This window comes from Panthera pardus, unplaced genomic scaffold (genome assembly GCF_024362965.1).
Source record: "Panthera pardus isolate Hobbes unplaced genomic scaffold, ASM2436296v1 HiC_scaffold_7, whole genome shotgun sequence".
Taxonomy (NCBI): Eukaryota; Metazoa; Chordata; class Mammalia; order Carnivora; family Felidae; genus Panthera; species Panthera pardus.
Genome location: NW_026527002.1, coordinates 60,176,885 through 60,203,109, shown reverse-complemented (window position 1 = coordinate 60,203,109; position 26,225 = coordinate 60,176,885). Strand labels below are relative to the sequence as shown.

Here is a 26,225-nt window from a genome sequence, read left to right as displayed (position 1 = left end):
ACCATTCACCTATTTAAAGTGTACAGTTCATTGGTTTTTTAGTATATCCACAGATGTGTGCAGCCATCACGACAGTCAATTTTAGAACATTTTCATCACCTCACAAAGAAACCTTGTACCATTAGCTGTCACCTCCCTATCCCCAACCTTTCATCTCTAGCCTTAAGCAAACATTCATCTACTTTCTGTTTCTACATATGTCCCTGTTTTGTACATTTCATATGAATGGAATCATATTTTGTGTGGTCTTTTGTGATTGACTTCTTTCACTTAGCATGTTTTCAGGGTTCATCCCCATTGTATCATGTATTAGTACTTCAGTCTTTTGTTTTTTTTTTTTTTGGTATACATATTTTTAAATTGTAAAATGTACCTATGACAGAACTTGTCATTTAAACCATTTTTAAATTTTTTAATGTTTATTTTTGAGAGAGAGAGACACACAGCGCGAGTGAGGGAGGAGCAGAGAGAGAGGGAGACACAGAATCTGAAGCAGCCTCCAGGCTCTCACCTGTCAGCACAGAGCCTGATGCTGGGCTCAAACCCAGGAGCTGTGAGATAGTGACCTGAGCTGGAGTCTGATGCTTAACCCACTGAACCACCCAGGTGCCCCTGGGTGGCCTGTACATTTAAACAATTTTTAAATGTACAATTAAGTGACATTAATTATAGTCATTATATTGTACGGCCATTACCACTATTTATAAAACTTTGTCATCACTCCAGACAGAAACTCTACCTACTAAGCAATAACTTCTCATTCCTTTTCCCTGCAGCCCCTGATAACCTTTAATCTACTTTCTGTCTATATGAATTTGACTTTTCTGGCCACCTTCTATAAGTAGAATCATACAATATTTGTCCATTTGTGTCTGGCTTTCAGCATCTTCAGCATTTTTTCATGTTCATATTGTAGCCTATATCAGAACTTCATTCTTTGTTATGGCTGAGTAATATTCCACATTTGTTTAATTATTAGTGGATGCACGTTGGGCTGTTATGCTGCTATAAAAATTTGTATACAAGTTTCTGTGTGGACATTATGTAGTAATTTCTGTTGGGTATATACTTAGGAGGGAATTGCTGGGTTGTATGGTAACCATATGTAATCAATTGAGGAAGTATCAGACTTTTCTAAAGTGACTGGAACATTTACACATTATTATTTTTAAATCAAGGTATTTGTTAATTTTGAGCTATTTGCGTCATTAAAATAATATTACTTCCCATATCCTATTTAACAGCATGTTTATTGGATAATATATTTACAGAAGGACATAAAACAAATGTGGTTTGATGAATGATTATAGAGCCATCATTCACATAACCATGACCTTGGACAAGAAATAGAACATGGATTGCACACCAGATCTCCCTTAGTGTTATGGCCTGATTACATCTTCCTTGTGTTTTCCCCTAAGTAACTAGTATTCTGACTAATAGTTTTGCCAACTATGTTTATATGCATTATGCATTCAGTTTTGTTTGATTTTGAACTTTATAAATGTAATGACAGTGTGCATTTTCTTTGTCTTCTTTTACTCAGCATTATGTTTGTGAGGTTCATCCTCTGCAGTTTATTCATTTTCCACTGCTGTCTTTTATCGTATGTTGTCAGAGCTAGTACTTGAGCATATTCAGAAGTATCTCACTGCTATGTCTAATATGTTTGTGGTGAGTTTGACAGTAGTTGCTTGTTATAAAGTTTTTGGAACTTCCCCCCATTATTCAAATGTTTCTTTAGTTTTTCCCAATGATATGAATATCATAGAGATAAAAGTGAGGGAAATAGGGAGTTACATTGGACTGGCTAAATATGGTATTTATCTTTATTTTTTATTGCTCTGCACGGACAGTAACATTTTGTTGTGTTGCATTTAAGCTGTGGTCAGGATGTGTCTCTTGGCCTTTTGAAGTACTTTATTTTTAACTATCCTTAACTTGTAAGAGTATGTGGGTAGTAGTTAGACCTGATTCACTGTAGATTAGTGTCTTGCGCAGTGTAGGTTTCTTATTTGAATGAGTGATTGCTTTTGTGACCAAATTTCTATTATAACTTTAAATGGAATCATGAAATACATAAATAACTTAGTGACCCTCATTGTTAGAAGTTTTTAAAAATTTAGGTGGTTTTCAATAGATTTGAAAGTTATTCCAGAAATGAAAGCAGCCATGGGAAAAACAGTTTGGAAATGATGTAGTTTTAAAACCCTATAAAAGCACTCCAGATTAAACAAATGTCTCCTGGCCCTCCTAATGTGAAAAAAAATAAATAAATAAGAGCCAAGTAGAAAACACTTCAAAAAGCCTGTTAAATGGCTGTATTAATTTTTCTTGAATTCCTCTATTTGTCTTTAGATGATATAATAACAAAATAATGTAATTATAAATTGTAGCAGTTGTGTATTTGAAAACTTGCTGATTGCACTGTTGATTTGTGGATTTTATGATACCAGTTAGTGATTTGTGTCTCTTGCTAGAGCTCCAAGGTTAGGGCAGGCAGGATGTAGATTTGTAGTTCTTTTATTGTATGTAAACGTTGTTGATTCTTACTAATTAAAATTATTTTGGGATAATTCTTTAATACAGTATACAACCTAAAATGCTTTTTGGAATTGATATTTTGTCAGTGGCACACTTACTTTTTGCATGAGCCCCCCTTAAAGGTAACATGTGAAGTTGTTGAATATATTCCATTTTTCATGTTAACTGCTCAGTCTGTCCACATACCTAACTTCAGGCCTTCCTTATCATGTCTGGCCTGAATTATTGCAGTAGCCTCATAATAGATTTCTTTGTCCAAGGCTTTTCTTTTCCTTTTTAGTCCATCTTCCACTCCAAAATGATGTTTTAAAACAGAAGTCCGAGAGTGTCACTATCCCCTGCTCCCCCCCCCCCCCCCCCCCAAAACCCTTCTCTGGCACCTTCTTGCCTGCACGGCAATAAAGTCCAAGTCTCTCCCTGGCCTGTGGCCCTTTGAGATTCGTCTCAGGCCTATGTTTCTGCCTTATTTTCTGTACTTTCTTCTCTGCACATTAGATGCTATGAGATTGTTTATAGAGTTCCCCCCAAATTCTGTATTTTTCACACTTCTCTCCCTTTGTGTAGTGGTTTTTTCAGGCCAGAATATTGCTTTCACTTTTTCTGCCTGTGAAGCTCTTGCCCATCCTTCAGAAACCAGCACAGGTTTTGAACCTCTGTAAAGCCTTTTCTAATGCCCATCTTCCCATAGTCTCTTGTGCATTAATTCTGCACCCTGTGTTTCTATTGAATTTGTCACGGGGTGTCATTGATGTGGCTTTCTTACCTACTGTGAACTGCTTGAAGGCAAGGCCTGTGTCTCAGCTCAAGGCTGGCTGTCAGCTTTTACCATAATGCCTAGAAATAGAGATGGGTGCTCAGAAAATACTGGTGGAAATCATCTGGAATTGGAGTTGGAACTCACTCTAATGATTTTGATTATCTTTTTCACATTCTCCTGTTTTTAATGTAGCACGGGTGATTTGAGCCCATTTGGTCACTCATCTTTTATTTTCTAGGATATGTAGATTATTCTTTCTGATTAGTAGGTAGTCAAGATGTGCACAGTACCACCACACCATAAACAAAATTCACTCCACAGGGCTTATCATTGACTTTGAACTTGGTGTAAAATCACTTCCTGATGTCATGGTAAATGTTTTATATTTTAAGTAATGTGGTATTAATCCAGAATATGGAACCCAAAATAAGTTTCATAAGTCACACTTGTAAACTATCCCCTAAGGCTTTTGTGATTAGTTCTTTAGTCCAGTAGTTAAGCGTCAGAAATGGATAAGTATTCATTCCCTTCATTGATGACTTCCTGTGTTTAATAGTAGGATTAGTCTGTAATTGTATTCTCTTTTCTACTGTCGGTAAAGTTTATTATATTAAAATGCTGGGTAAAATGCAGTGTCTCTTTCCTGGGTACTAATGGAAGTAGCTGATAGTGTGAGGTGATGGAAACATTTTATTTCTAAACACTTTTCAGTTTGCAGTTGATTTCTATTACTCTAGGGGACTGATCCTTCACAGCTGTTAGAAAATGTAAGTGGGTTCCTCTCCTGCTGTGCAGATCTTTCCTTGTTTGGGAACCTTTGATGGCACAGTAGGGGCTTTTAAAAGCGTCACAAATGTAAGACAATTTATACTGTAGTAAGCATAGAATTTTGTTGTTGCTTTTTATGGCAGAAAATTGAAAGTTAAAAGTAAATGGAGGAGAAAGCTGCTGAGCATGGTGTGCTTGTGAAAGCAGCCTTTTTTGAGTTAATAATGTCATCTCTTCTGATTATCTGGACTTTTTAGTTTTCCTTTCCTGTTTCTTCTACTCCAGATTCTCTTATTGGTGAATTGAAAATAAACGCAGGATAGATTGATGAATCACAGACAAGAATTAGCACACATCCTGTCTTGATTAATGCCTAGGTTAATGTACTGGGGGAGGATGTAATCAGCATTCGCACAGTAGAAGGAGTGTATTGAATAGGTATGTGTTTTGAACTGAAGTGTGTACTTATTACAGAAATATTTCTCCACGTACTCTGTGAGGCCTGGTTGTTAGCACATTGCTGAGAAAAAGAAAGCACTGTGGCTGAAGAAGGTGCTTCTTTATTTAGTACCTTTTTATTCTCATTTATGCCTTTACTACTTAACATGGAGATTAGAGCTATCACATCGGAATACTAACCTTAGCAACAGATGTGATCCTGAAGCACGTTATACATTTTACCAGATGTTCCATTTCTCTTTAGGGCAAACTTCTGGTTAGTTTCTTGTATCAAAAACACTGTAAGGAATCAGAATTTAAAGTTTATTTTAGACATACTCTGGTTGTTTATAAATAAGAGAAACAAAAGGCACAGTCTTTTATAACCTGAGAGACTGGGTGATTTGCATAACATCAAGTAAGTTGTGCTGGAGCTACATTTTGTAACTATTTTTCTAGTTGATATTGCGTCTGCTTTCTTTATGGAAAAGTTTGGGAAATATGTATATTTCAAGAAGTACCTCTTGTGAAACAAATAGTAAATTAGTATTCTTTGTTGATTGTGCTGCATGTATTTATGATTTGCATATTCCTTCAAAAGAACATTTGAAGCAGATAGGAGTTCTTGCTAATTTGACAATTTAAACAATTTATAATTGAACAAATTGTGGATATTCTTAATCATAACATCTGCAGGATGTTGATTTATAAACACTGTAAAATGCTGTGTTGTTTTCATGCTATGCATACTTCCTGTAGTGTATGCTTACAGTTCAAAAGAATTATTTTCTTATCTATTTCCTTCAATCTTTGAATTTTAGCACTAGTCATAATTTTGAGTCTAGAAAAGATTTTGTGATATTCCACATTTCTGTGTTTTTCCTTCCCATCAATAATGGTCTAGCAGTTTTATGTAACATTAAGGAGTGCTGTTTTATAAAAATAGCAGTAGCATCTAAGGAGAAACGTATCATCTTGTTTGGAAAGATAGGAATAAAATAGCCGCAGAGTAATTTTAAAATGTGTATTAATTGAGAAAAGGGAAGAACCACACTGTCTTTTCTTTTGGAAATTTTGCTTTATTTGTGTTCATTGTACATCTTCACTTTAGGGGGAAATTCAGCAAGAATAGTTTTAAAGTAGATGTATTATTTCAGAAGATACACACTCTGTTCTTTCACTTGGAATCAAATATTTTGGAAAAAGCCCTCATGGCTGCAAGACTTCCATCTGGTGAGAACTTGATCCTTTCCTCCCAGTTTTATCTTGGCTCTCTCCAGTGGTTGTAGCATAAGAGCTTCTCTATGAGATTAAAACAGAACAAAGGTAGGCTTTTTGTTAATAATCAAATGAAAGTTTATAGATTTGTGATTAGTTCTTTGTCCAGATAGGAAGTTATTAGAGACTAGTCATACTTTACATGTTTAAACTCTATTTTACAGTTGTACTTACACTAGTGGACAATTGCTTATACTCTCCTTGTCTATAAAATGGGAATAATAACAGTATCCACGTCATACAACTGTTGGGAGGATTATTACAAATATATGTGAAGTATGTAAGCTACCAAAAAATACGGGCTATTACTAGTCATCTTGTGGCTTAAAAAAAATAAATACAGATAGCTAAAATTAGAAACAGTCCAGCATATGTAACCTGCATGGTTCTATAAATCACTCAGTGCAGGTATGATCTTAGCATTTATAAAACAGCAACTTCACTATAGCCAGAGATTATGTTTCTGCTTTTGTCCAATTTTTGGTATTGTTTTCTTTTATCCTTTTCTGTGAATATTGATGTCAGTCATTTTCTAATTAAAAAATTGTATGATTTAAATAAACATTTTTAGATTTTGTCTTCCATTCCTGTCCACACACACCATTGCCAAATTGAGAAAGTTAAGTAGAAATTGTTACAGGCTAACAAATTTTATATGTTGTTTGTGTCCTCTAAATTTTATTTGTTGAAGCCCTAACCCCCAACCTGATGGTATTTGGAGATACGAGCTTTGGGAGGTAACTAGAGTCAAATGAAATCCTGAGGCTAGGATCACAGTCTGATATGATTCAAGTCCTTACAAGAAGAGATATTGGAGAACTTGTGCACTCATTCTCTCCACCATGTGAGGACACAGGGAGGAGTAGGGCAAGCCAGGAAGAAGGCTCTTACCGGGAACTGAAAGAGCTGACACTTTGATCCTTGGACTTCTCAGCCTCCAGATCTGTGAGAAAATAAATTTCTATTGTTTAAGCCGTCTGGTGTGTGGTATTTTGTTATGGGTGCCCAAGCAAAATAATATATAAAGAAGTGAAGCTCAAAATTGGAGTAAACAGGTATGAAGTAGGGTAATCTCTCATCCTAAGGGATAGAAAGGGCATTGGGACAATGAAAGGGCATTCTGTTTACTGTTTGGGGTATAGCTCTATCTGCTTTTATTTCTGATAGAGCAGATGTCTACTGATGTTTTTGTTTTATGATGCCATCTGTAAAAGTTATTGTTTAGTAGATGATAGGTACTGTGAGATCTTTTCACCTTAAATATTCATGCAAGTTTAATTTCTCTGGACAAGCATTTAATGTACTAGTCATAATTCAGTGTCACATGATTATCATCTGAACAGGTCTCTTTGGAAAAGTTCATGCATCACACCTATAGCAAACAACATATCCTATCATTTCATTTTTGTAGATCCTTGATCAGGTTGTTGAATAGAAGTAATAGGCGATTGGAAGGTTAAGATTTTCTTCCCAAGAAATCAAATATCTCCTGCTCAAGTGGCTTCATACCACTCTGCAAATCATTAGTAGATTCCATTTTAATTTTGTAGGGAAGGTAAATTTATTAGGTACAAACACTTAGAATATTTTTTACCTTTTACATATTGTGAGTAATTTAACCAGAGTATGCACCTTCTACTTTCTTGAAATGTGACCTGCGAAATGTTTTGTGAGGGCATTTGATGTGTGCTGCCTCTGGAGACAAGAATATATATTTTTTAATTTTTTTTAATGTTTATTTTTGAGAGAGAGAGACAGAGACAGAGACAGAGCATGAGTAGGGGAGGAACAGAGAGAGAGGGAGACACAGAATCTCAAGCAGGCTCCAGGCTCTGAGCTGTTAGCATGGAGCTTGATGTGGGGCTTGAACCCACAAACTGTGAGATCATGACCTGAGCTGAAGTCAGATGCTCAACTGACTGAACCACCCAGGTGTCCCAACAGGAATTCATCTTTTTAAGGAGTTTTTGTTTTCTGGTTTTGAGAAGTCCTTGGAGAAAGTGTCTCAGACATTGCCTAATCTATAAAAGTAAAGCAGGAGAGAGATGCTTGGAAAGAAAGACATGGTGGTATTGAAATCAAATAAAGTGGCTATTTGCTAATTATCGTTACTAACTTTTTACAGCTTCAAATGAGACACTGTTCACTTAAATTATGCTTTTGACCTCTGTGTTTCAACCTGATTGCTAAACTTCCTTTTCCCAGTGAAATGCTTGAGAAGCACTCTTCTCATCTTTCCAGTACTTTCTTACTCAACAACCTTTGACTGATTTTAATTTTGCATTTTGCTGAGAGCTTAGTGTAGCTTGATCCCTTCAGTGTAATGGACAATTCTGTAGTAAATGGACCCTACTTAATGCTCTTTGATCTGAATATAGCCTTTGACATTATGAATTTCTGTCTTCTGGATCCTCTGCTGCAGTTCCATAGGAACATCTGGTTTACCTCTTGAAATGCTTCTGTTACTGAACTCCTCAAATTCTTGTATCTCTTTTGCTTTTTCTCTCCCTATCTTATCTGTATCTTTAAACTTAACTATCACTTTTGTGAGCATGTGAATTTTGTTATGAATTGAAGAACAGAATGTACTCTGAACTTTTAGCTCTTGCTAATGTTTTTCTTTTTTAAATGTTTTTTTGAATTATAAAATTTATGGAATAATTTTTTAGAGAATTTGGAAAACAGGAAAAGGTATTCTTCTTGTGTCTCTAATAGTGATTGTTAATGATATGGTATATTTCCTTCAACTTAGAATGTTTTTTAAAATTTAAAGCTTAAAAATTTTAATTTTAGCGTTTTTACCTTTTGTGTCTGTTTTATATTATAGCACATATAGTGATCTTGAATGATCTTCATTGTTGTTAAAGCTGTACTGTGAAAACTCTTAAAGGCATGAAGGTATCACAGTTAAATCTTCTGTCACCAGAAATATTAAGTAGTTTCTAATTTTTGATGGCCACTTAATAGCGTAACTTTTTTTGTTTTTCAAAATTTGAATTATCTTACCACTGATTTCTAGCAGAGGAATCAGTTACAGGGCGTAAATATTTTTATGGCAAATTGAAAAGAATGTGAGTTTGTTACCTGGGAAAGGCACCTTTGAGTCCTGGTGGTTACCTTTTTTATGAACAAGTTACTCATGGGACAAATGGAAACACTAATACCTACCTTAATATGAAATATGGGGAGTATCTGATTTAATCATTGAAATTTAACAGGTGCTCAGTAAGTAATTAGGAATTACCATGAGACAACTATTATTACTGTGACTGCCTGAAAGTAGGTTTTATTGACTTCTTTTTTTTTTTAATTAGAGAAAGGGAGCGTGCAAGTGGGAGAGAGGGCAGAGGGAGGGATAGAGAGAATCCTAAGCAGGCTCCCCACTCAGTGCAGAGGCCAAGATGGGGCTTGATCCCACAACCCTGGAATCATGACCTGAGCTGAAATCAAGAGTCTGAAATCAAGAGTCCGATGCTCAACCACGTGAGCCACCCAGGTGCCCCTTACTGACTTCTTGTGTCATTTTCCCCTTTTCCTCGAAGTTTTTGGTCATTCATAAAACTTTTTCAAGTGGTGGCATCATGTCATCAAAACATTAGTGTGTATAAAAATATATGGTGACTTTTTTTTTTTTTTTTTTTGGTAAATCGATAGTTTTTCCAGGACAGATTTGAAATAATACCTTCCAAAGAATTATTTCCAAAAATAATGTATTTTGTAACTAAAAATGGGCAATTCCCAACTGCCAGAGCATCATTGATAGTACTGCTTTTTGTTTTTTAATGTTTATTTTTTTACTTTTTTTGAGAGAGAGCAAGTGGAGGAGGGACACAGAGAGAGGGAGACAGAGACTCCAAAGTGGGCTCATGAGGTCAGCGACATGGAGCTCAAACTCACAAACCATGAGATCATGACCTGAGCTGAAATCTAGAGTCAGATGTTTAACTGGCTAAGCCACCCAGGCGCCCCACTTTCTTACTCTTTTTAAAGCACAACCAAGCAGATGTCACACTATTAGGGGAACCTTGTAAAACAGCTGCAAAGGTAATGGTAAACACTGTGTTTGGGGAGAATGCAGGGTACCTATGTTGTTTCTTTTACAAAATGACTGTTAAATAATACTGCCTAATATTGATTAGGCATTTACTGTTAAATGTGCATGCTACTATATATTCAGCTTCACAATTGATTGCAATTGATGTGCAAAGAAGCATTCCTTCTTAGCCTGTATACTGTTCTTATATAAAAGGGAAGTGGTAGGTAATTTTCTTCTTCATTATGGAAAACCCATGGTTGAACAGGAGAGAGTTTTTATTTAACAGTTATTTTGTGAACTGTAATATAGACAGGAAAAAGTGTGTTAGGATCAGTACTAGTAGAGTATAGTTGTGTTTTCAGCAGGAAAAGGGTGTTGCTACCACAGTGCCCACCCACACACTTCTTTATTTACAGGAAGATGCTTCATTGGTTTTAGAGTTTTTCTTCCATGCCCTCCTTTTTTGGTACCTGAACATCTATGAAAGTGGGTTGCAGTTTTTGACTCCATGGTGTCTTATTATTAAAATTGCCAGCCCTCTTTCCTTCTTTTTTTATACTCAGAATTTTAGACTTCATGAAATAATGTTACTTCCTTTCTAATTTTAATTTGGTACAGAGGAAAATAGTGAAAATAATAAAATTAAAATTTCAATCTGAGTGTTTGCCTTCAGAATATGCTGAATGAAAAAATCTCACCATGCTTTTCTAGTACTGCCTATGAGGAGAAAGATGTCTGCATGAATCTTTGACATTAGAGAAGAGATTACATTTTTATGCCTTCTTTATGACACAGTCAATGCCAATGAAAGCTATTGCCATTCCTTCAAATAATTTGCTAAAGTGGCATGTTTTAGCTAAACATATAGTATTCCAAGTAGCTTTACAGTGGTAGTTGTGAGTAAAATCACAATTTTTAACATTGAGATTGTGATAGTGGGATGAGTAAAGTGTTCCCACTTTACTAAGCCTTGATAATTGTAATTTGTTTGAGGAAGAAGTTGATGAGATTGCTGTGCATATTTTAAAAACTGAGTCTAAATATGGCAGTAGGTTATAAATAGCTGCAGAGCTTTTAGTAACATCAAGGGTTAGAATCTAGTTCCCAGAATTTCCCTAGTTGAAGTAGTAATTTTTAGGTGTAATGTGTTCCTCGGACAGAGGTTTATATATGTATGAATAAATGCAGGCCTAGATGCAGGATCATCTGACAGTAACAAAATGCTTGTTGCTTTACCTTATGACCCTGCATAGGGTCTGCATAGGGAGCTTCTAATTTAGTAGAACTAGAACAAGAAAAGCAGCCCCTTAGAACACAGCCTATGACCCACGTCACCCTCCATCTGTACATTGTGTGTTAAAGCCCTGGAGATCATGTACATCATCTGTGTCATAGATACATAGCAGTTTTATTATGGTTTTAATTTTAATTTTATTAAACTTTTATTTGTATAATTAAAAGTAGGATAACAGCTTTTTTAAAACTTGAAATGGGTGGTGTCCGTGAGTGCCAGATGTCTGTTAAATGATCTGCAGATGATACAAATTTGAGAGACACACTTCATTGTCTGAAGTAAAATAAGGTTTGGGGGAGAAAATCTCATGACTTTTCAAACCTCCTCCTTCTTCGGGGTTAGTCTGAGGCCTTTTTTCTGTGTGGGGAACCCACATAGACTCATTAGTCTAGAACTCTTGTCCCTTCTTGAGCTGTGATCCTTGTTCCTGCCCTTACTCTCTGACCACACTTGTTGTTAGGTTTCTAGTCCATAATTTTTAGTGAAACTGACGTTTTTCATTTATCTCTGTAGAATATTCGTACCTACAAGCACAATAGAGATTAATGATTCCAATTTCAAAACTTAGCAAAGAAACATGTAAAATTTTATTCGTGGAAGATTTTTATCTGGTCCTCACTAAAACTCTTTATTATAATTACCATGTTATAAGCATTAAACCAAATCATTTTTTCATTTGAGATAAAGTCTAGATGATTTTAAAACTCTATTTTTAAGGGCAGTTTGGTTGTTTGGATGCTTTCCTCTGCTTTATATTATTATATTTAATGGCAGAGCCAAAATAGCAATTCAGGTCTCCTGTTTTCTCAGCCAGTGACTATTCTTTTGCACTGCATTCTTTGGCAAGGTAGGAAGCCAGGTCTTTGACTCCCAAACTTGATTTCCTGGTTGTTATTAACAGAGATAGTTTGTTCATTTAAAAAATGCAGAGAACTGTATAGGATTGCCCAGATTCTTCCTTTAGGGATCATTTCAGCATTTGTGTATGCTCAGGAACGCCGACTGTCATCCTGTGTGTCTTACCCGCTCTTCTCCACTAGAATGTCAGCTGCAAGAACCTCTTTCTGTCTTCCTCTCCCAGTGCTGGACAGCACCTAAAAGTCTGGCATATTATAGATTGGAATAAATTTGTGTGACTATGTGAAAGAATGAATGCATGAATTCACGGTTTAAGATTTTTCTCCCCCAAAATATGAGGAGGAAGCATCTGTAAGCCATTTGTAATGCCTTTATCTAACGGAGTATTGTAATCTTCTCTGTGAGGTGGGGGGAAATACATACATCCTTTGGGGAAAAGGAGAGTTTGTTGTTGTTGTTGTTAAGGTGATGCTACCTGGTTTGAAAATGCTTTCAAACATTGCAAATACTCTGATTAAACTCAGCTTTTAAAGCAGATACTGTTTGGTTTGCTTTTGGCACAATTTCAAAAGCCTTGGCATAAGCTGCTGGCTCAGTATCTATGGACATTGCTGTGAGGGACAACCTTTTTTTTTTTTTTTTTTTTTTTTTTTTATGGGGTGGGAGAAATAATCTGAAATAAGTTCAGGGAAAGTGAAACAAAGATAGCCCTTCCCTAGATAGTTATTTATGCTTCCCTAGATATTTATTTATATATAGTTAGGCAGTTTATTTCTATCAGTGTAGCCCACAGAGGTTAATTCTATTTCAGACATCTGGCAGGATCCTTCCTGCCAATGGCAGAAGAGAATTATTTGGTCTGCTTTGTAGCCTTCTAGTATCTTTCTGTAGTAATTTTCTTGCCTTTCAATGACTTTTTACTCCCCCCTACACATGGTATTTCATCTTTCTTTCTAATCCAAGAGGCTGTCCATAGGAACACATCTTTAGGAGCTTCAGATTACATAGTGACAGCTGATTAGACATGTCTCAGTAATGGCTTCTAGAGATCTCTGTAAAAACTGTAAAAGATAACAGGGTTACTGAGTTGCTTGAGGATAGTGTTACTCTGTGTCTTTAGAGCTGTGTACCTCCAAGGTGCATTTGTAACATAGCAGAATACGACTTGTGCTAAGTGTATTTTTATAGTTTTGGTAAAGACCAGCCTTTCCCCAAAATGTGTATTCTTCTCAAATAGAGAAGGGATCTCTCTCTATTAGAATCACAACTCCCTCCTTGCCTTTACAACAGTCTTAGCTTACAATCCCCATTCATTATCACCTTGTGGATAAGGGCATATGTTTTCTCCTACCCGCTTTGGGGATTACTAGTCTTGGACACAGAGTAGTTTAGGTGAAGCCTCCATCCAGCTTTCCTCATGACAGACTTCCTGGTCTTGGTAGGATAGGGTAAGAGTGACATTCTGTTGTGTATCTTAGTGAAAGCTGGGCTTTCCTCGCTGGTCCTTGGGCCTGTCATTCTTACTCTTCCTGATAGTGTTGTTACCTTTAGTGATCTCAGCGCTGTCCTGCTACTCTTTGGCTATCCCTGAAGTGAATTGATTATTGCTTCACACCTTGTCTCTCCTCCTCTCCCCCCTCCCCTCTCCCCTCTCCCCTCTCCCCTCTCCCCTCTCCCCCTCCCCTCTCCCCTCTCCCCTCTCCCCTCTCCCCTCTCCCCTCTCCCCTCTCCCCTCTCCCCATATACATACAGAGGAATGAATCCCTAAATGGGACCACATTGGCTTGTTCTCTACTGCGTCTCAGTACTTGTTACTCTCTTTTCGCTCTTGATCCCCTTTGAGAATTTGGTGAAGGCTTTAGACCGTCTCTGCCCAAAAGTGCAGATGTATGTGGTTTTGGGATAAGGAGATTTTAAGGGGAAAGGTAACATGGCCTTGTTAAAAACAAGCCACAGGTTTTCTAAACCCCAGATTTATTGTGGCTGCTATAAGGATTTCTGCTTGATGATTTTCTCAGCATAGAACTCTGTATTCCTTATCCTATAAAAATAAGTTTGGACAAAGCAGAGCAAGTAGGGTAAGAGGCGGGGGACAAAAAAGGGGGTGAATGGACAGTATGGTTATAAGTACTTCTGTTTCTCTAAGTAATATACAGGAAATTATTTTCCCTTCCTAACCTTTCCTTTAAGTCTGGTCATTTGCCATTCTTGCCAGCTGTCCCGTCTTTAGTTTATAGTTATTCTTAAAAGATCGTGTCTCTTTGACTTTCTTCTTACAGCACCTTTAATACTATTTTCTCATCTAAATTGTCCTGATGTTTGAAGGTAAAGGAAACTGTCTTTGGACAGATGAGGCTGCTAGAGTGGATCCAGTAGGGGCATGTTGTAAAGCTGTTCGCTGTATCTGATTGAATTCAGCTATTTTCCTTTGGGGTGGCAGTTTTCCCAGTAACCTTTATCTAGTCTCCATATAAGCTGGCATTACTGCTCACTCCTCCCCATCCCGACCCTCATCCTCAGTGTTGTTTTTAAAGTCACCCGTTGGGAGGGGACAGGGAGCTGATTTCCTTTCTTTGGAAGAGTTATAAATGGAATCAGGAGAAAGAAACTTCTGTAGTACAATGCAATTATAGTGTTACATGCATAGTAATAATAGGACACCCAAGATTACCTTTTCTTGAAATCTAATTTCTGTAGCTTGTCTCTTTCTTTATTGAATCTGTTCTTTATTGTACTGAATATAATTAGCTTATAGTTATAGTATGTAAGAAGTATTTTTTTTTTTATTTTGTCATCCTTTTTCATGCTAGATTGGTTTTTGATCATATTCATATTTGGACATAAGAATTCGGTTTCATGAAATGGATGTTACAGATTCATAGACTTTCTTTTTTGTAGTCATACAACCTCTAATCCCCTTCTCTGTTCTGATTCCCCCCTACTCCCATATGGAGATGGGCACGGAGAGTTTATACAACACTTGGTGACCAAGTTAATCAAATGCAGTTTTCCAAAAACTTGGACATTGATCGAGATAAATGCCATACATGACTTCTGGATTCTAAATTGCATTTCTGAAGAACAGGTGATGGTAAAGACCTATTGAGTTTTTCTTGAGATTATTTAGTACACAGAGCTCTTGCTGTAAATGAGTTCATTTATTCCTCTTTTAACTACTTTCTGAAGTAGGTAGTGTTTTTCTTCTCATTTTATAACAGAGGAGACCTAGGCCAAAATAATTTTGCTGTAGATTACACAACTAATAATGTGATAAAAGATGGTATCTTGGCTTGGGCTGCCGTAACAAAACACAGTAGACTGGGTGGTTTAACAACAGGAATTTATTTCTCCCAGTTTTGGAGACTAGAAGTCCAAGATTAAGGTACCAGCAGGGTTGGCACTTTTCACTGTGTCTTTACATGGCCCAAAGTACTCAGTACTGCCTGTGGATGGAGAGAGAGAAAGAGTGAGAGTGCGCGTGAGCACATAGAAGCAGGCTCTGCGATATCTCTTCTTATGTGGTGTCTAAAGGGCACTAATCTCATCGTGAAGACCCTACTCTCATGGCCTCAACTGAATCTAATTACTTTCCAAAGGCCTCATCTCTAAATACCGTAACATTTGGGGTTAGGGCTTTAACATAAGAATTGGGGTGGGTCATAATCAGTCTATAGCAAATGGTATTCAGACCAGATTGGCTACTTCAGATTCTGATAGCCTGGTACCGTGTTCTGTTCCCTGCTCCCAGGAGTGCTGGTATCTAGGTTATTTGGTGACCATGGCAAATGCCGGCAAGTTAGTATCAGTAGAACATTCTATTGATATGTATGTACACACTTCTTTAAGATTATATTTATTGCACACTTCTTTTGCCAAAAATCATGGAAAACAAGGGCAAGCATAGGTAAGAAAACAAGTCATACACAGTATCACTCCCTGGAGAACTATTGCCATTACCATTTTAGCATATTTCTTTCTAGTCTTTCTCCTTACAAAGAGGAAGCAACCCAGGTTGTTTACATATTGGCGTTTATATGGTTTATAGTTTTATATATCTGCTTTTTTTAGTAGCATCTCATGAGCATTTTCCCATGCCATTTAGAGATTTTTTAGAAGCATTCTAAATGCCTTGGGGAAAATAAATTTGAGACCAGTTCAGAACGTAGATAGATGACTGTGAGTTGAGTGTGGAAGATGACTCAAAGTGCCCCATATAGGGAGGAAACATACAAGTAGTAGGGTTTGAGGGCGGGATGGATAAAGCCAGTGTATACCTTTATAGTGTGTAGTATCTATGGGCCTTTCCCCTGAAAATGCTCAGTAAGCACAGAGCCATGTGGATGGAAGGTAAATTTTTTAAATTGCCATCATCATATGGTTGGAAGTGGAAATCACCATTTTCCAGCTGGGGAAATTAAAGCTCAGAGAGATGAATGTATTAACTACCACCAGCTTGTTGGGCAGCCATATTGAAGAGGCCACTTTTTAGAAGATGGTGTCACTATAACTTGTTGAGGCTCCCAGCACAGGTGGTTCTCAGCAAATGGTTTCAGAACGAACAGTTTTGTTTGTACACTGCAAATAGTACCTCCCCAAATTTGTTCTCTATTTTGAATATTTACTGCCTACTGCTAATGCATCTCATTCTAATTTTTGAACAACTGGAGTTTGAATTGATAGGGGATGAAATTTTTAATTCATTTTGGCAGCCCTTCTTTTTTTTGATAACTTGTACAGACTATTTTGTGTGTTATAAAAAACACTCATGAGGCCATTCTTTCTTTGTTTTACCTTAAAAATGTAGATTTATAGGAAAGATAAATCAAGTGTGATTATTCTATTATGGAAATGTCTCCTGTTTCTCAAAAAATTACATAGGAATTTTGCTTTGAAACCTTACATGAAAACTTTATATTAGGGTTAAGTACTAGAGAAAGTCTTAACCTACTATGAGATCTGATGTTTTTCTCCCTTTGGATAATATAAATAACCATGTTTGCCTTGTTGCTTTGATTGTCAGGATTCTCAGAGCCAAATTTGTGTATTTTAATAAAAATATCTATGGCTTGCTTTATTTTGTTCAGGTCTCTGCCTCACCTGCAATTTCTTCTTTCTATATTCCAATTTATACTTTGCCTAGTCCCGATTTACTGATGATTTTTTGTGTTTTAAAGCAGGCTACTTCCTGTCCTTTGTGATCCATAGTAAGATATATATCTATAATTTCCTAATAATTGTGACCTTTCTAGTACATTAACAGCAATCATGTTTTTGAAATATTCCATTTTTTCCCCCTGAATACGTTGAGTGAGGACGTAACTTTGGGCTGGCATTAAAGTAGTGCCTGATGTATTGCTGTAAATATGACAGAGGTGTTCCCTGTCCTTATGAAAAAGCCTGTAACCTAGAATGAAATACATGATTTTCTAAGTCTCCTTTGATCTTCTAACATATCATGCTCTTAATTGTAGAAGAGGTAGCATTGGCCAATAGGCTGTTCTTCAAGAGAGAATTCTTCATGGTGTTGGATGAGAAGGTCTATAGCCTTTGGTCCTGTCGAGGTGAATTCACTTGGTATAAATAGATCTTAGATGACATACAGTGAACTTGTGCTCTCTATTACCTGCTTACCTGCATGTGTTTTCATGACCAAGGGCATGCATATATATATTTCCATGCATACGTGTGTGTGTATGTGTATATATATATATATTTCCATGCATACATGTATGTGTATCTATGCATGTATATGTATATGTGTATATATATATATATGTATGTATATATATAAATTCTCATAACCTCAAAGAAATAGGATCTCTTGGCTGTGTTTCATGATTTGGTTAGGAGGGTAACTATATGAAATTGTTACAGGATGTACACGTTATTTTCTGTAAAGAGTCCAGTTTATTTCATAAAAGACTTTTTGAGACATATTAAAACCTCAAAAAACCTGATTTCCCCTAATTTTCAAAGCTCTTACTAGTTTTAAAAGAGTCACCCCCCGCCCACCACTTCCCTTATCTTCAGGTTGGCATTTAGAAGGAATTCTTGGTCAGAATTCATAAATACTCTAAAGAAGAAATTAAACCACCCAAGGCAAATGAACTATTTAAAAAACATTTCTGTAAGATTATAAAGAAAGGCAGTATTTTTCTTATTTCTTTTAAAAATAAAACAGATTAGTTTTTAAGTAGAGTAGAATATATATCAGGCACTTAATGTGAAAAACGAACTGTTACCAAAACCCTTAAGCATTCACAGGGGTGGCCTTAATAACAGATGTTTTAACTGAAAAAAAAAAAAAAAAAAAAAAAAAAGAATTAATATATGATACAGACTTGGGTGAAGAGAATATGGAAGTTTTAAGACACATGTACCCCATAGTTCTCTCCACCCAGAGTCGACTCTATTTAAGTCTTTTTTCAAATGCACATTCTGTTTGCTTAAATCTGCATCTGCTACTGGCTTCGAACACTTCCTGCAACGTATGTGCAGCTTGGCAGAAAGTCTGATATGCAGAGGAAAGCACAGAGTAGTTGGTCTTATTAAATACTGAGGTAAATACCTTCAGAGTTCATAGCTTGTCAGTGCTTACTGGTGTCCCATGGTGCTGCTGGGAAAGAGGCTTATAATTATTTTCTTAAAAGTCCTACTTAGGTTAGCCCTCATGCTAAAACAGATAGGAAGTTTTGATGTATTCCACTTCCCTGTCATGTTTGTTGAAATCATTGAGCTCTGCTGTACAGAGCTGTGGGCTTTTGTTTGCTTGCTTGCTTTAAAGCCATTTGTATCTCTTGATTGAGCTTAGTAGTTTTCTTTGCTGCCAAGAGCATGTGCTGCATCTGGTCTGTGTCCCCCTACTTGTGCTGTGTGAGTCATCTTTGATCCAAGCCACCTCTTAGTTACAAAGTAGCATTGGCATAAGTTTCAAATAGTGACATAGAATGCAGTGTTTTTAGGAGTTTGATTATGTATTTGTGATAACTACAGACTTTGACATTTAAAAACCTTTGAAGGTAGTTTTATCACTTAACATCTTACTGGTATTGCTAAATTATTGGTTGATTTAGTGGTCAGACATGTATGAACTGTTTTCTCAAAACCTAGAAGTTGAGTATTTCTGTTGTGTTTTGTGTGTTGTGCTTTATTGGCTCAGAAATAATTTACACTTTATGAATAAGAAGAGATGAAATTCTGTAAGTGGGTGGTTGCCTGGGCTTTGGAGTCGCAGAGTCTGAAGTCAGATTGAGTCCTGCCACTTTATAGTTTTTCTAAGAGGATTTCAGTAATGGTGATTAGCTCATTAGAGTTCCTGTGAGGAATATGGTCAGAGAACATATGTGGACCACTTAGTGGGAAGTCTGACATAATAAGTGCTCACTAAGTGCTAGTTTCTCTCCTGGGGTTTGGCTCTGCCCTTTCCCTCCAGCCTATATATATGGATATTTTTAATATAATTCTGTGACAATATATTTTAAAATAATTTGGATTCATTCGATATAGTATTAAGTCACTAAACGAGACAGTACGTCCATTAAGTTGTCTTTAATTTCTAAAGTTTAAATTAGGTTATTTTGTCTTTTCAAAGTTAATAAGACATCTATAAAACACTTTTTTCCCCCTTAATCTGACAGACATTAAACTATGCTACAGATTTAACTTTCTGCTTTCAGTCATCCCAACTAGCCAACTGTGGTACTTCTTTGTTCTTGTTTTTCACCGAGAAGTTATCTTTTAATAGGGTTCACTTCAAATAATAAAATAAAAAAGATGATTTTAAAGACAAGGGTGAGGAATTGAAGGGGAAAGAATGCTGGCTACTTATTCTACTGAACTAAAAAGCTTCTAATCCATTCATTGTCCTTCTCAGTGATCTTCAGGAGAACTCATATCTCAAGCTTGTTTGTTGTTTGCCGGCATAACTCCAGATATAGCATTTAAATATAAAACAACATATTATTTTCAGTGTTTTCATACTTGGAGATAAAAACAAGAGAAAGCCTAGCAAATGTGGTGGATTTTTGAAAGGAATAGTTATTGGGCAGCCTGCCTCAGTTAAGATAGTTTTAGCTCTAGGCAATTTAAAATCGACTGTTTTGCAAAGAGGATATCTGGAAAAAGTGAATATGAATATCCTGGTGCCAGACTTTGAACAGTTATTCAGTATTGTAAACCAGGCTCTCCTTTGCTTGGGAGAGGCTTAACCAATTAAGACACTTGTAAAGATTGAAGAGACTATAAAACTTCAGCTCATTTTGATAATCCTTCCAAATTTTGTAGCACTACCTCAACTGCATTTTACGTATAGCTTTTGTATTAGTAATGGGAGTTGGCTTAATGGTAGCTATCAGTTTGTTTTCGAAATTCATTTGCTGTGCTCTGTATCTCCTCATTCTGTAAAGTGTTTGCTTTTTAAGCTAAGAATGCTTAAAAAGTTCTTTCTTAAACTTTTCACTATACGATTCTGAGCTTTCTGTTGGATATTACCATGATTTAAAAATAGTCCCCGCCTCCAAAACAGTTTTCCTCTTTCTATTCATCTTTGGGAACTACCCGAGGAATATTTGGTTATATTAACTCAGAAGTGAGTATCATTGGATCAAATTGCTACTTGGGCTTCTTTCTGTTAAATAAGAGAATTTTAGAACAAAAGTGAGAGCGTGCCTAACCTTGGACCAATTCTACAAAGATGCCTTTAAATGCTTGTTTCTTATTTCATTGACCTGCATTAACTCTGCAGTAAGGAGTTTGTGGTATCAAGGAGCCTTATTTTTTTTCTTTTCCTTCTCTTTTTTTCCTTTTGTTTCTTTTGTTGTGATTCTCTTTGTTCTGAGGTGTGAGGCACTCCTTAAATAGGAGTGAACTTTATCTCTGCCTGGGCATATCTTGTATGCTCTCCTGTTAAAACTCCAGCCCAGTAAAGTGAGTCCAGCTGGGCATAAGAAGGCAAACATAGTTCTACCTCCCACTCACCCAGAGTCTGTGGGCTGGAACAAGGCATCATCACAGCCACTTCCCGAAAGCATGAGCTTCCTCCCCTTCCCTGTTACCTTTGTGTTGTAGCTACATTGGGTCTCTTGCGTGTGCCTTAAGCACCCACCTTGTTATGACTCCCTAGAGAAACTAGCATAGCCACAAAAGCAATGATGGCATTCACCTGGAAGGTGAGCATCTGCCGGGACCATTCTTTATTTCCTGTGTAGAATTCCCTCGCACGTCACCTTTTCACGATTTTTTCCCTCGTGTCTTTCGTAGTCCAGAGGGGTGAAAGGTGTGAGCTGGTGTGGCAGCTCAGATCAGTTGAGTGGTGGTAGCTGCCAGGAGCATGGTTTTGAGACCATTTAAAGGACGGTCTGCTTGCATTTCTTATCCCTACTTAAGTTTACCAGGGTACTTCTGCAGGGTTTGGTTTTGTGCTTTTTGAAAATGTGGGTGGGAGGAAGAGGAAAGGAAACACTGCGTGGGTGAAGGGAGATAAGAGTCACGCGTCTGTGTCAACATTAGAGGGAGGACACAGATCTAAAAGTCTGCAGAGAAAGCAATTCACTTGGCTGGCTGTGAGTTTTTTCTTGTTCCTCAGCTTGTATATAATAGAAAAAATGTCACTTAAACATTCTTTCTATTGAATCCAATGTACCTCTTTGTGTACTGCAGGCTCATGTGAGTAGTCCTGGTGAGGACTAGGCCTCAGTGTACCCAGCTTTACTTGGAAGCCCCAGCACCACCCCTGTGCTCCTCTTTTCACGGATCCCTTGCAGTCCTTTTAGATCTATCTTTCTGGGTGTGACACCTCCAGGAGGACATTCTTTAAGTTGTGGTTTTTAATTTTTAAAGTTGGGGTAGTAAGTCCAAACCAAAATAGAGACTATCCAGAAATTTCACACAGAATAGGCCCAGAATATATTTTTTGTATAATAGTGAAATTCCGGTGCCTTGTAGATTTTGAACAGCAATTTTATCAACTTACCTGTCTTGTTCATACCCCTTACATTTTAATATTTATTTGCCATATTTAGGTCATGTGAAAACGCTTATGACTTTAAAAATACGTTTTTATTAGGGGCGCCTGGGTGGCTCAGTTGATTAAGTATACAACTCTTGATTTTGGTCCAGGTCACGATCTCAGGGTTCGTGAGTTTGAGCCCCTCATTGGGATCCACGCTGATGGTGCGAAGTCAGCTTGTGATTCTCTCTCCCTTTCTATCTGCCCCTTCAATGCGTGCACTCTTTCTCAGTCTCAAAATAAATAAATACTTGTAAAAAAATAAGTTTTTATTAGAGCTTTGCAAAATCTTGTGTGTCATGATTTTCTAAGCTATAGAATGGCAAAGTGGAAGTGGTCTCCTCACCCACCAACTCTCCCCCTGCCCCAAGTTCTACCAGCACAGAAGCTGTCTCTCCACTTCTCAGTTCTCAGAATTAAATACATTGGAGCAGTGTTAACTCTATAGGGCTACAAGCCGCCTATTCCTCAGTCTCTTCCTAGCTAAAAGGAACACTTATTTTCATTTTTGTCCAAGGGGCTTAAAGTGCGTAAGATTCCGGATGAAGAAGGAATTTGCAGGCTCACTACTGTTCATAGAGGTTTTTTTGTTTTGTTTTGTTTTTTTTTTACCTCCTGCATCCTGAAAATACTATTATAAAAGCTATTGTATTCAGGCTATTTGGGGAGAGACTTAGTAAGATTACAGACTGCTTTTCAGAGAAATTCATTTTTAAGTATTAATGCATGCTGGAGGCTATGCTTTAGTCTATAGAAAAATTATTACTTATAATTAGCATATTCAGTGAACAATGTGGAGTCACAACATTTTCACTGTGATGAGCTCTTAGATCTTTCTGGAGATGGGAAAGTTAAGCATCAGAAAAAAGTCATTACCTGGATGGCAGGACTCCCCATGGGAAAAAGCGAAGCACTGGTATGAGAACCTAGATCTCAAGATTCCAAGTCTTTTCTCTTTTTCTATTGTTGCCAATTGAATCTAATTTCTCCTTATATTATAGCTAAATTGTACATTGACCGATATTTTGGAAGTACTGACTTAAAGAAATCATCCTATCCAGTCATGTGTTGACAATTGTCAATTGCTTGTTACTCTCTCCCCATCTTCTCCTTGTCCCTTTAAAATGAATGGTAAATTTAGTCTGGCTCCTATTTTGTTTGTGATATTAGAACTTTTAACTGTGATTAAATCTCATTTGCCAAGTTAGTGATTTTATTTTAATTTAAAAGAGGGAATTTTAAAGCAGAGAGAGACCATAGCAGTGATTCTATGCCATATTTATGTGTTTGATATGAATCTGTTAACCTAGCTGGGAAGGAAGTCTGTTATGTGCCAGAGATACAAAAATTTAAGATAAAAGATAAATTGATATAAGATTGTCATATTTATCTCATACTTCTTCTTGAGGCCATCATATTGTATGTAAAAAGAAAAACTAAAAAACATATAATTCTTGAATAATTACAAGTTGACAGCCATATTTTATCATGAGAAATAGAACTTTCTTTGAAATTAAGCAGATTTGTAATTTCTTTGCCTAGTAACAAATGTTGAAAAGTAAGATTGTGCCCATCTGAGGAAGGTTCTTTTGTATTTTATGATCCTGAATCCTGTTTGCTTTATAAAACCATAGTGCTATAACCAAGGAAATGACAAACATATAACTTTACATTTGCTAAAACCTGATTAAGAGTTTTAAAAATGAAATGACTAGATTCTGAGTTAAGCAAATATATTTATTCCACATAGTTGTGCATTCATTATAATAGAAATAGCCTGGATAGTAGGTTGACTATAAAATTTTCTCCTGTATTACCTATTTGCTACTCATTTTGGGGCTATATTGCTTTTAAAGGTTTTAATCTTTTATTTATTATATTCTCAGTTTGCACCTATTTTTCTAATAATACTGCTTTAAGTTAATAATGCACATTATAGTTATTAATTTGAAGGGAGTAAAAGTCTTTCAACCTTTTCATTCTACACATGGTGATTAACTTATAACTCTAATGAAAAATTAATATCTATTAGTTAACACAAAAGAACACACAAGAAAAGAGTTCTTTTTAAAATTTAGCATATGCAGCAGGGGGCACCAAATGAAGGCAAAAATGAATTCTTATATTTTAAATCAGCTACAGCTTGTATTCTGTTCGTATTTAAATAATGTGGTAGTTAATTGTTTCCCCATTCATTTTCCTGATGATCTTAACTTCTCAGTTCTAAAATCTGTGTTGAAGAAGACATTGATAACTATTCTCACTAATTCAAATGAAATTTCTTAAAACCAACCAGTATAGCAAATACACAAATTGTTTTCTTAAACATTGACTATTGTTAAGAGTTTTGAGAAGGGAGTGGAAACCACATTTAATAAAGAATTTCATTTTTATAACAAGGCATTATTATTGTGTTTTTAGTAACTTTTCTACAACATGTTATTTCATCAATGAAAAAAAGAAAGCTTCGGGGATTTGAAATGATTTGAAAGCTTAAATTCATTTTCTTTATATGTGAACTGAATGAATTTTAAATCTGGAAACCTGTTCCCTGTAGCTAATAAGTTGTTGTGTAACAACTCATTTCCAAAAAGGCTTGTTTTTAATATTTGTGGCGTCATTAAATAGATTTTCTTTTACCCCCTCCTCTCTGTATCGTCTAGTCCAATATCAGATGGAAATGATGCGCAGCCTTCGCCATGTCAACATCGATCATCTCCACGTGGGCTGGTATCAGTCCACATACTATGGCTCGTTCGTCACCCGAGCACTCCTGGATTCTCAGTTCAGTTACCAGCATGCCATTGAGGAATCTGTCGTTCTCATTTACGGTTAGTAGGAGTTTCCTTTATTATTCTTTTCTTCCCTTAATGTTATTACTACTATTTTTGCTTTCTGTCTTTTTGCCTCTAAGAGCAGCCTGGCAGGCCTTCTCAAGTAAATACCAACCCTGTTTCTGCAGCAGCCTCAGCAGCAGCTAAGTCTAGACAGGGTTTCCTTCTCTCTGTTTATTTTTCTTGCTATCAGAGCCCTGATGTGTACATTTTGGAATGCTGGAGTAGCTGCTTCATTTTTATTCCTCCGTCTCCCCTCCCTCATTTGAAGGGGCTGGTGGAACTCGACCAGATGTCTAACAAACCCCAATTGCTAGAGTGTCTGGCTCTGTACGTGACTGACCAATCCTAACACAGTGTGCCAAGTTTTTTTTTATACCTCTGACAGCAGCGTACAAAACCTGGACTGTTTCTTAGCACAAAGATTTTTTTCTTTTCGGCCTATTTAATGGTGTTTCCTCAAGCTCTCCAGACCAGATGTTCTGTGCTGTATCAGAACTGTAGGCAATTTAACAGCTTTATAGCCTTCCCCCTCCCCAAACACTCACAGTTTGCCATATCTGGCAGACTTGCATATAGTTTCCAGCTGAGAAGTAAATGTAACGTCCTGAGTATCTGTCAGAAAAAATACTAATGAATACGATCAATCTTATGAGCTGCCCCAAAATTGTTTCAGTATGTTAACAATTGGATTACAGTAAAGAACAAGTTGTTAAAGTGTACTTATATTGGCTGGAAACATTGCATCATCAGACCTTGATGAATTTTCCACTTGTTTCAATCTATTTTGGTTTTCATTTTATCACCTATTGCTAAAAGTTTCACTGTGTTAAGTTTCAGACAACATGAATGTTAACACAGGTTTTAGGCGAATATTGGCGTGCCGGAGCCGTTATCATGCAGCAAGTGCTAAGCTCCCTTACTCAGGGAGTATTTAAGCAGCTAGTTTTTGACAAAATTAGTTTCTCTGAAACTAAAAAGACACTTTTGTGATAGCACTTTCTTGTTGTTTTGTTTTTAGAATCTGTTTTACTAAACTTGGGCAGTGATTCTTAGGATGGATACATTTCGTTTGCAGGGTTATTCATTTAAATTAGTCGACTGAACTGCACAAGTGCATGCAGTGTATTTTCATATTTAATATTCATTAGTATTTTTCTTGTCATACGGGATGAATGTAAGGTTTAGAACATATGAGATGTTTTCATCAAGAATACTTGTTCAAGTATTCTTCTTGAAAAGTTCAACTTTTCATCAAGAATATTTGTTCAAGCTGAGGAATAGATATGAGAATCGCTTCATTTTGAATCCTTTATTTTTACTTCAGGGAGGAAGTTCCTCTACCAATTACAAGTAGGACGATAGGGTTCCTACATTTTCACTTAACTATTTGCTGGTTCCAGTCTGCTTCA

The 26,225-nt window shown here is 36.5% G+C and overlaps 1 protein-coding gene across 1 annotated transcript in view; it reads left to right on the top strand.

The window, feature by feature from the left end:
- The window catches only part of EIF3H (eukaryotic translation initiation factor 3 subunit H), a 99,476-nt gene that overhangs the window by 60,205 nt on the left and 13,046 nt on the right, over positions 1-26,225 (top strand). The window contains exon 3 of the mRNA XM_019459991.2: positions 24,643-24,810. Coding sequence (XP_019315536.1) covers positions 24,643-24,810 — 168 coding nt within the window. The remainder of the gene's footprint in view (positions 1-24,642; positions 24,811-26,225) is intronic.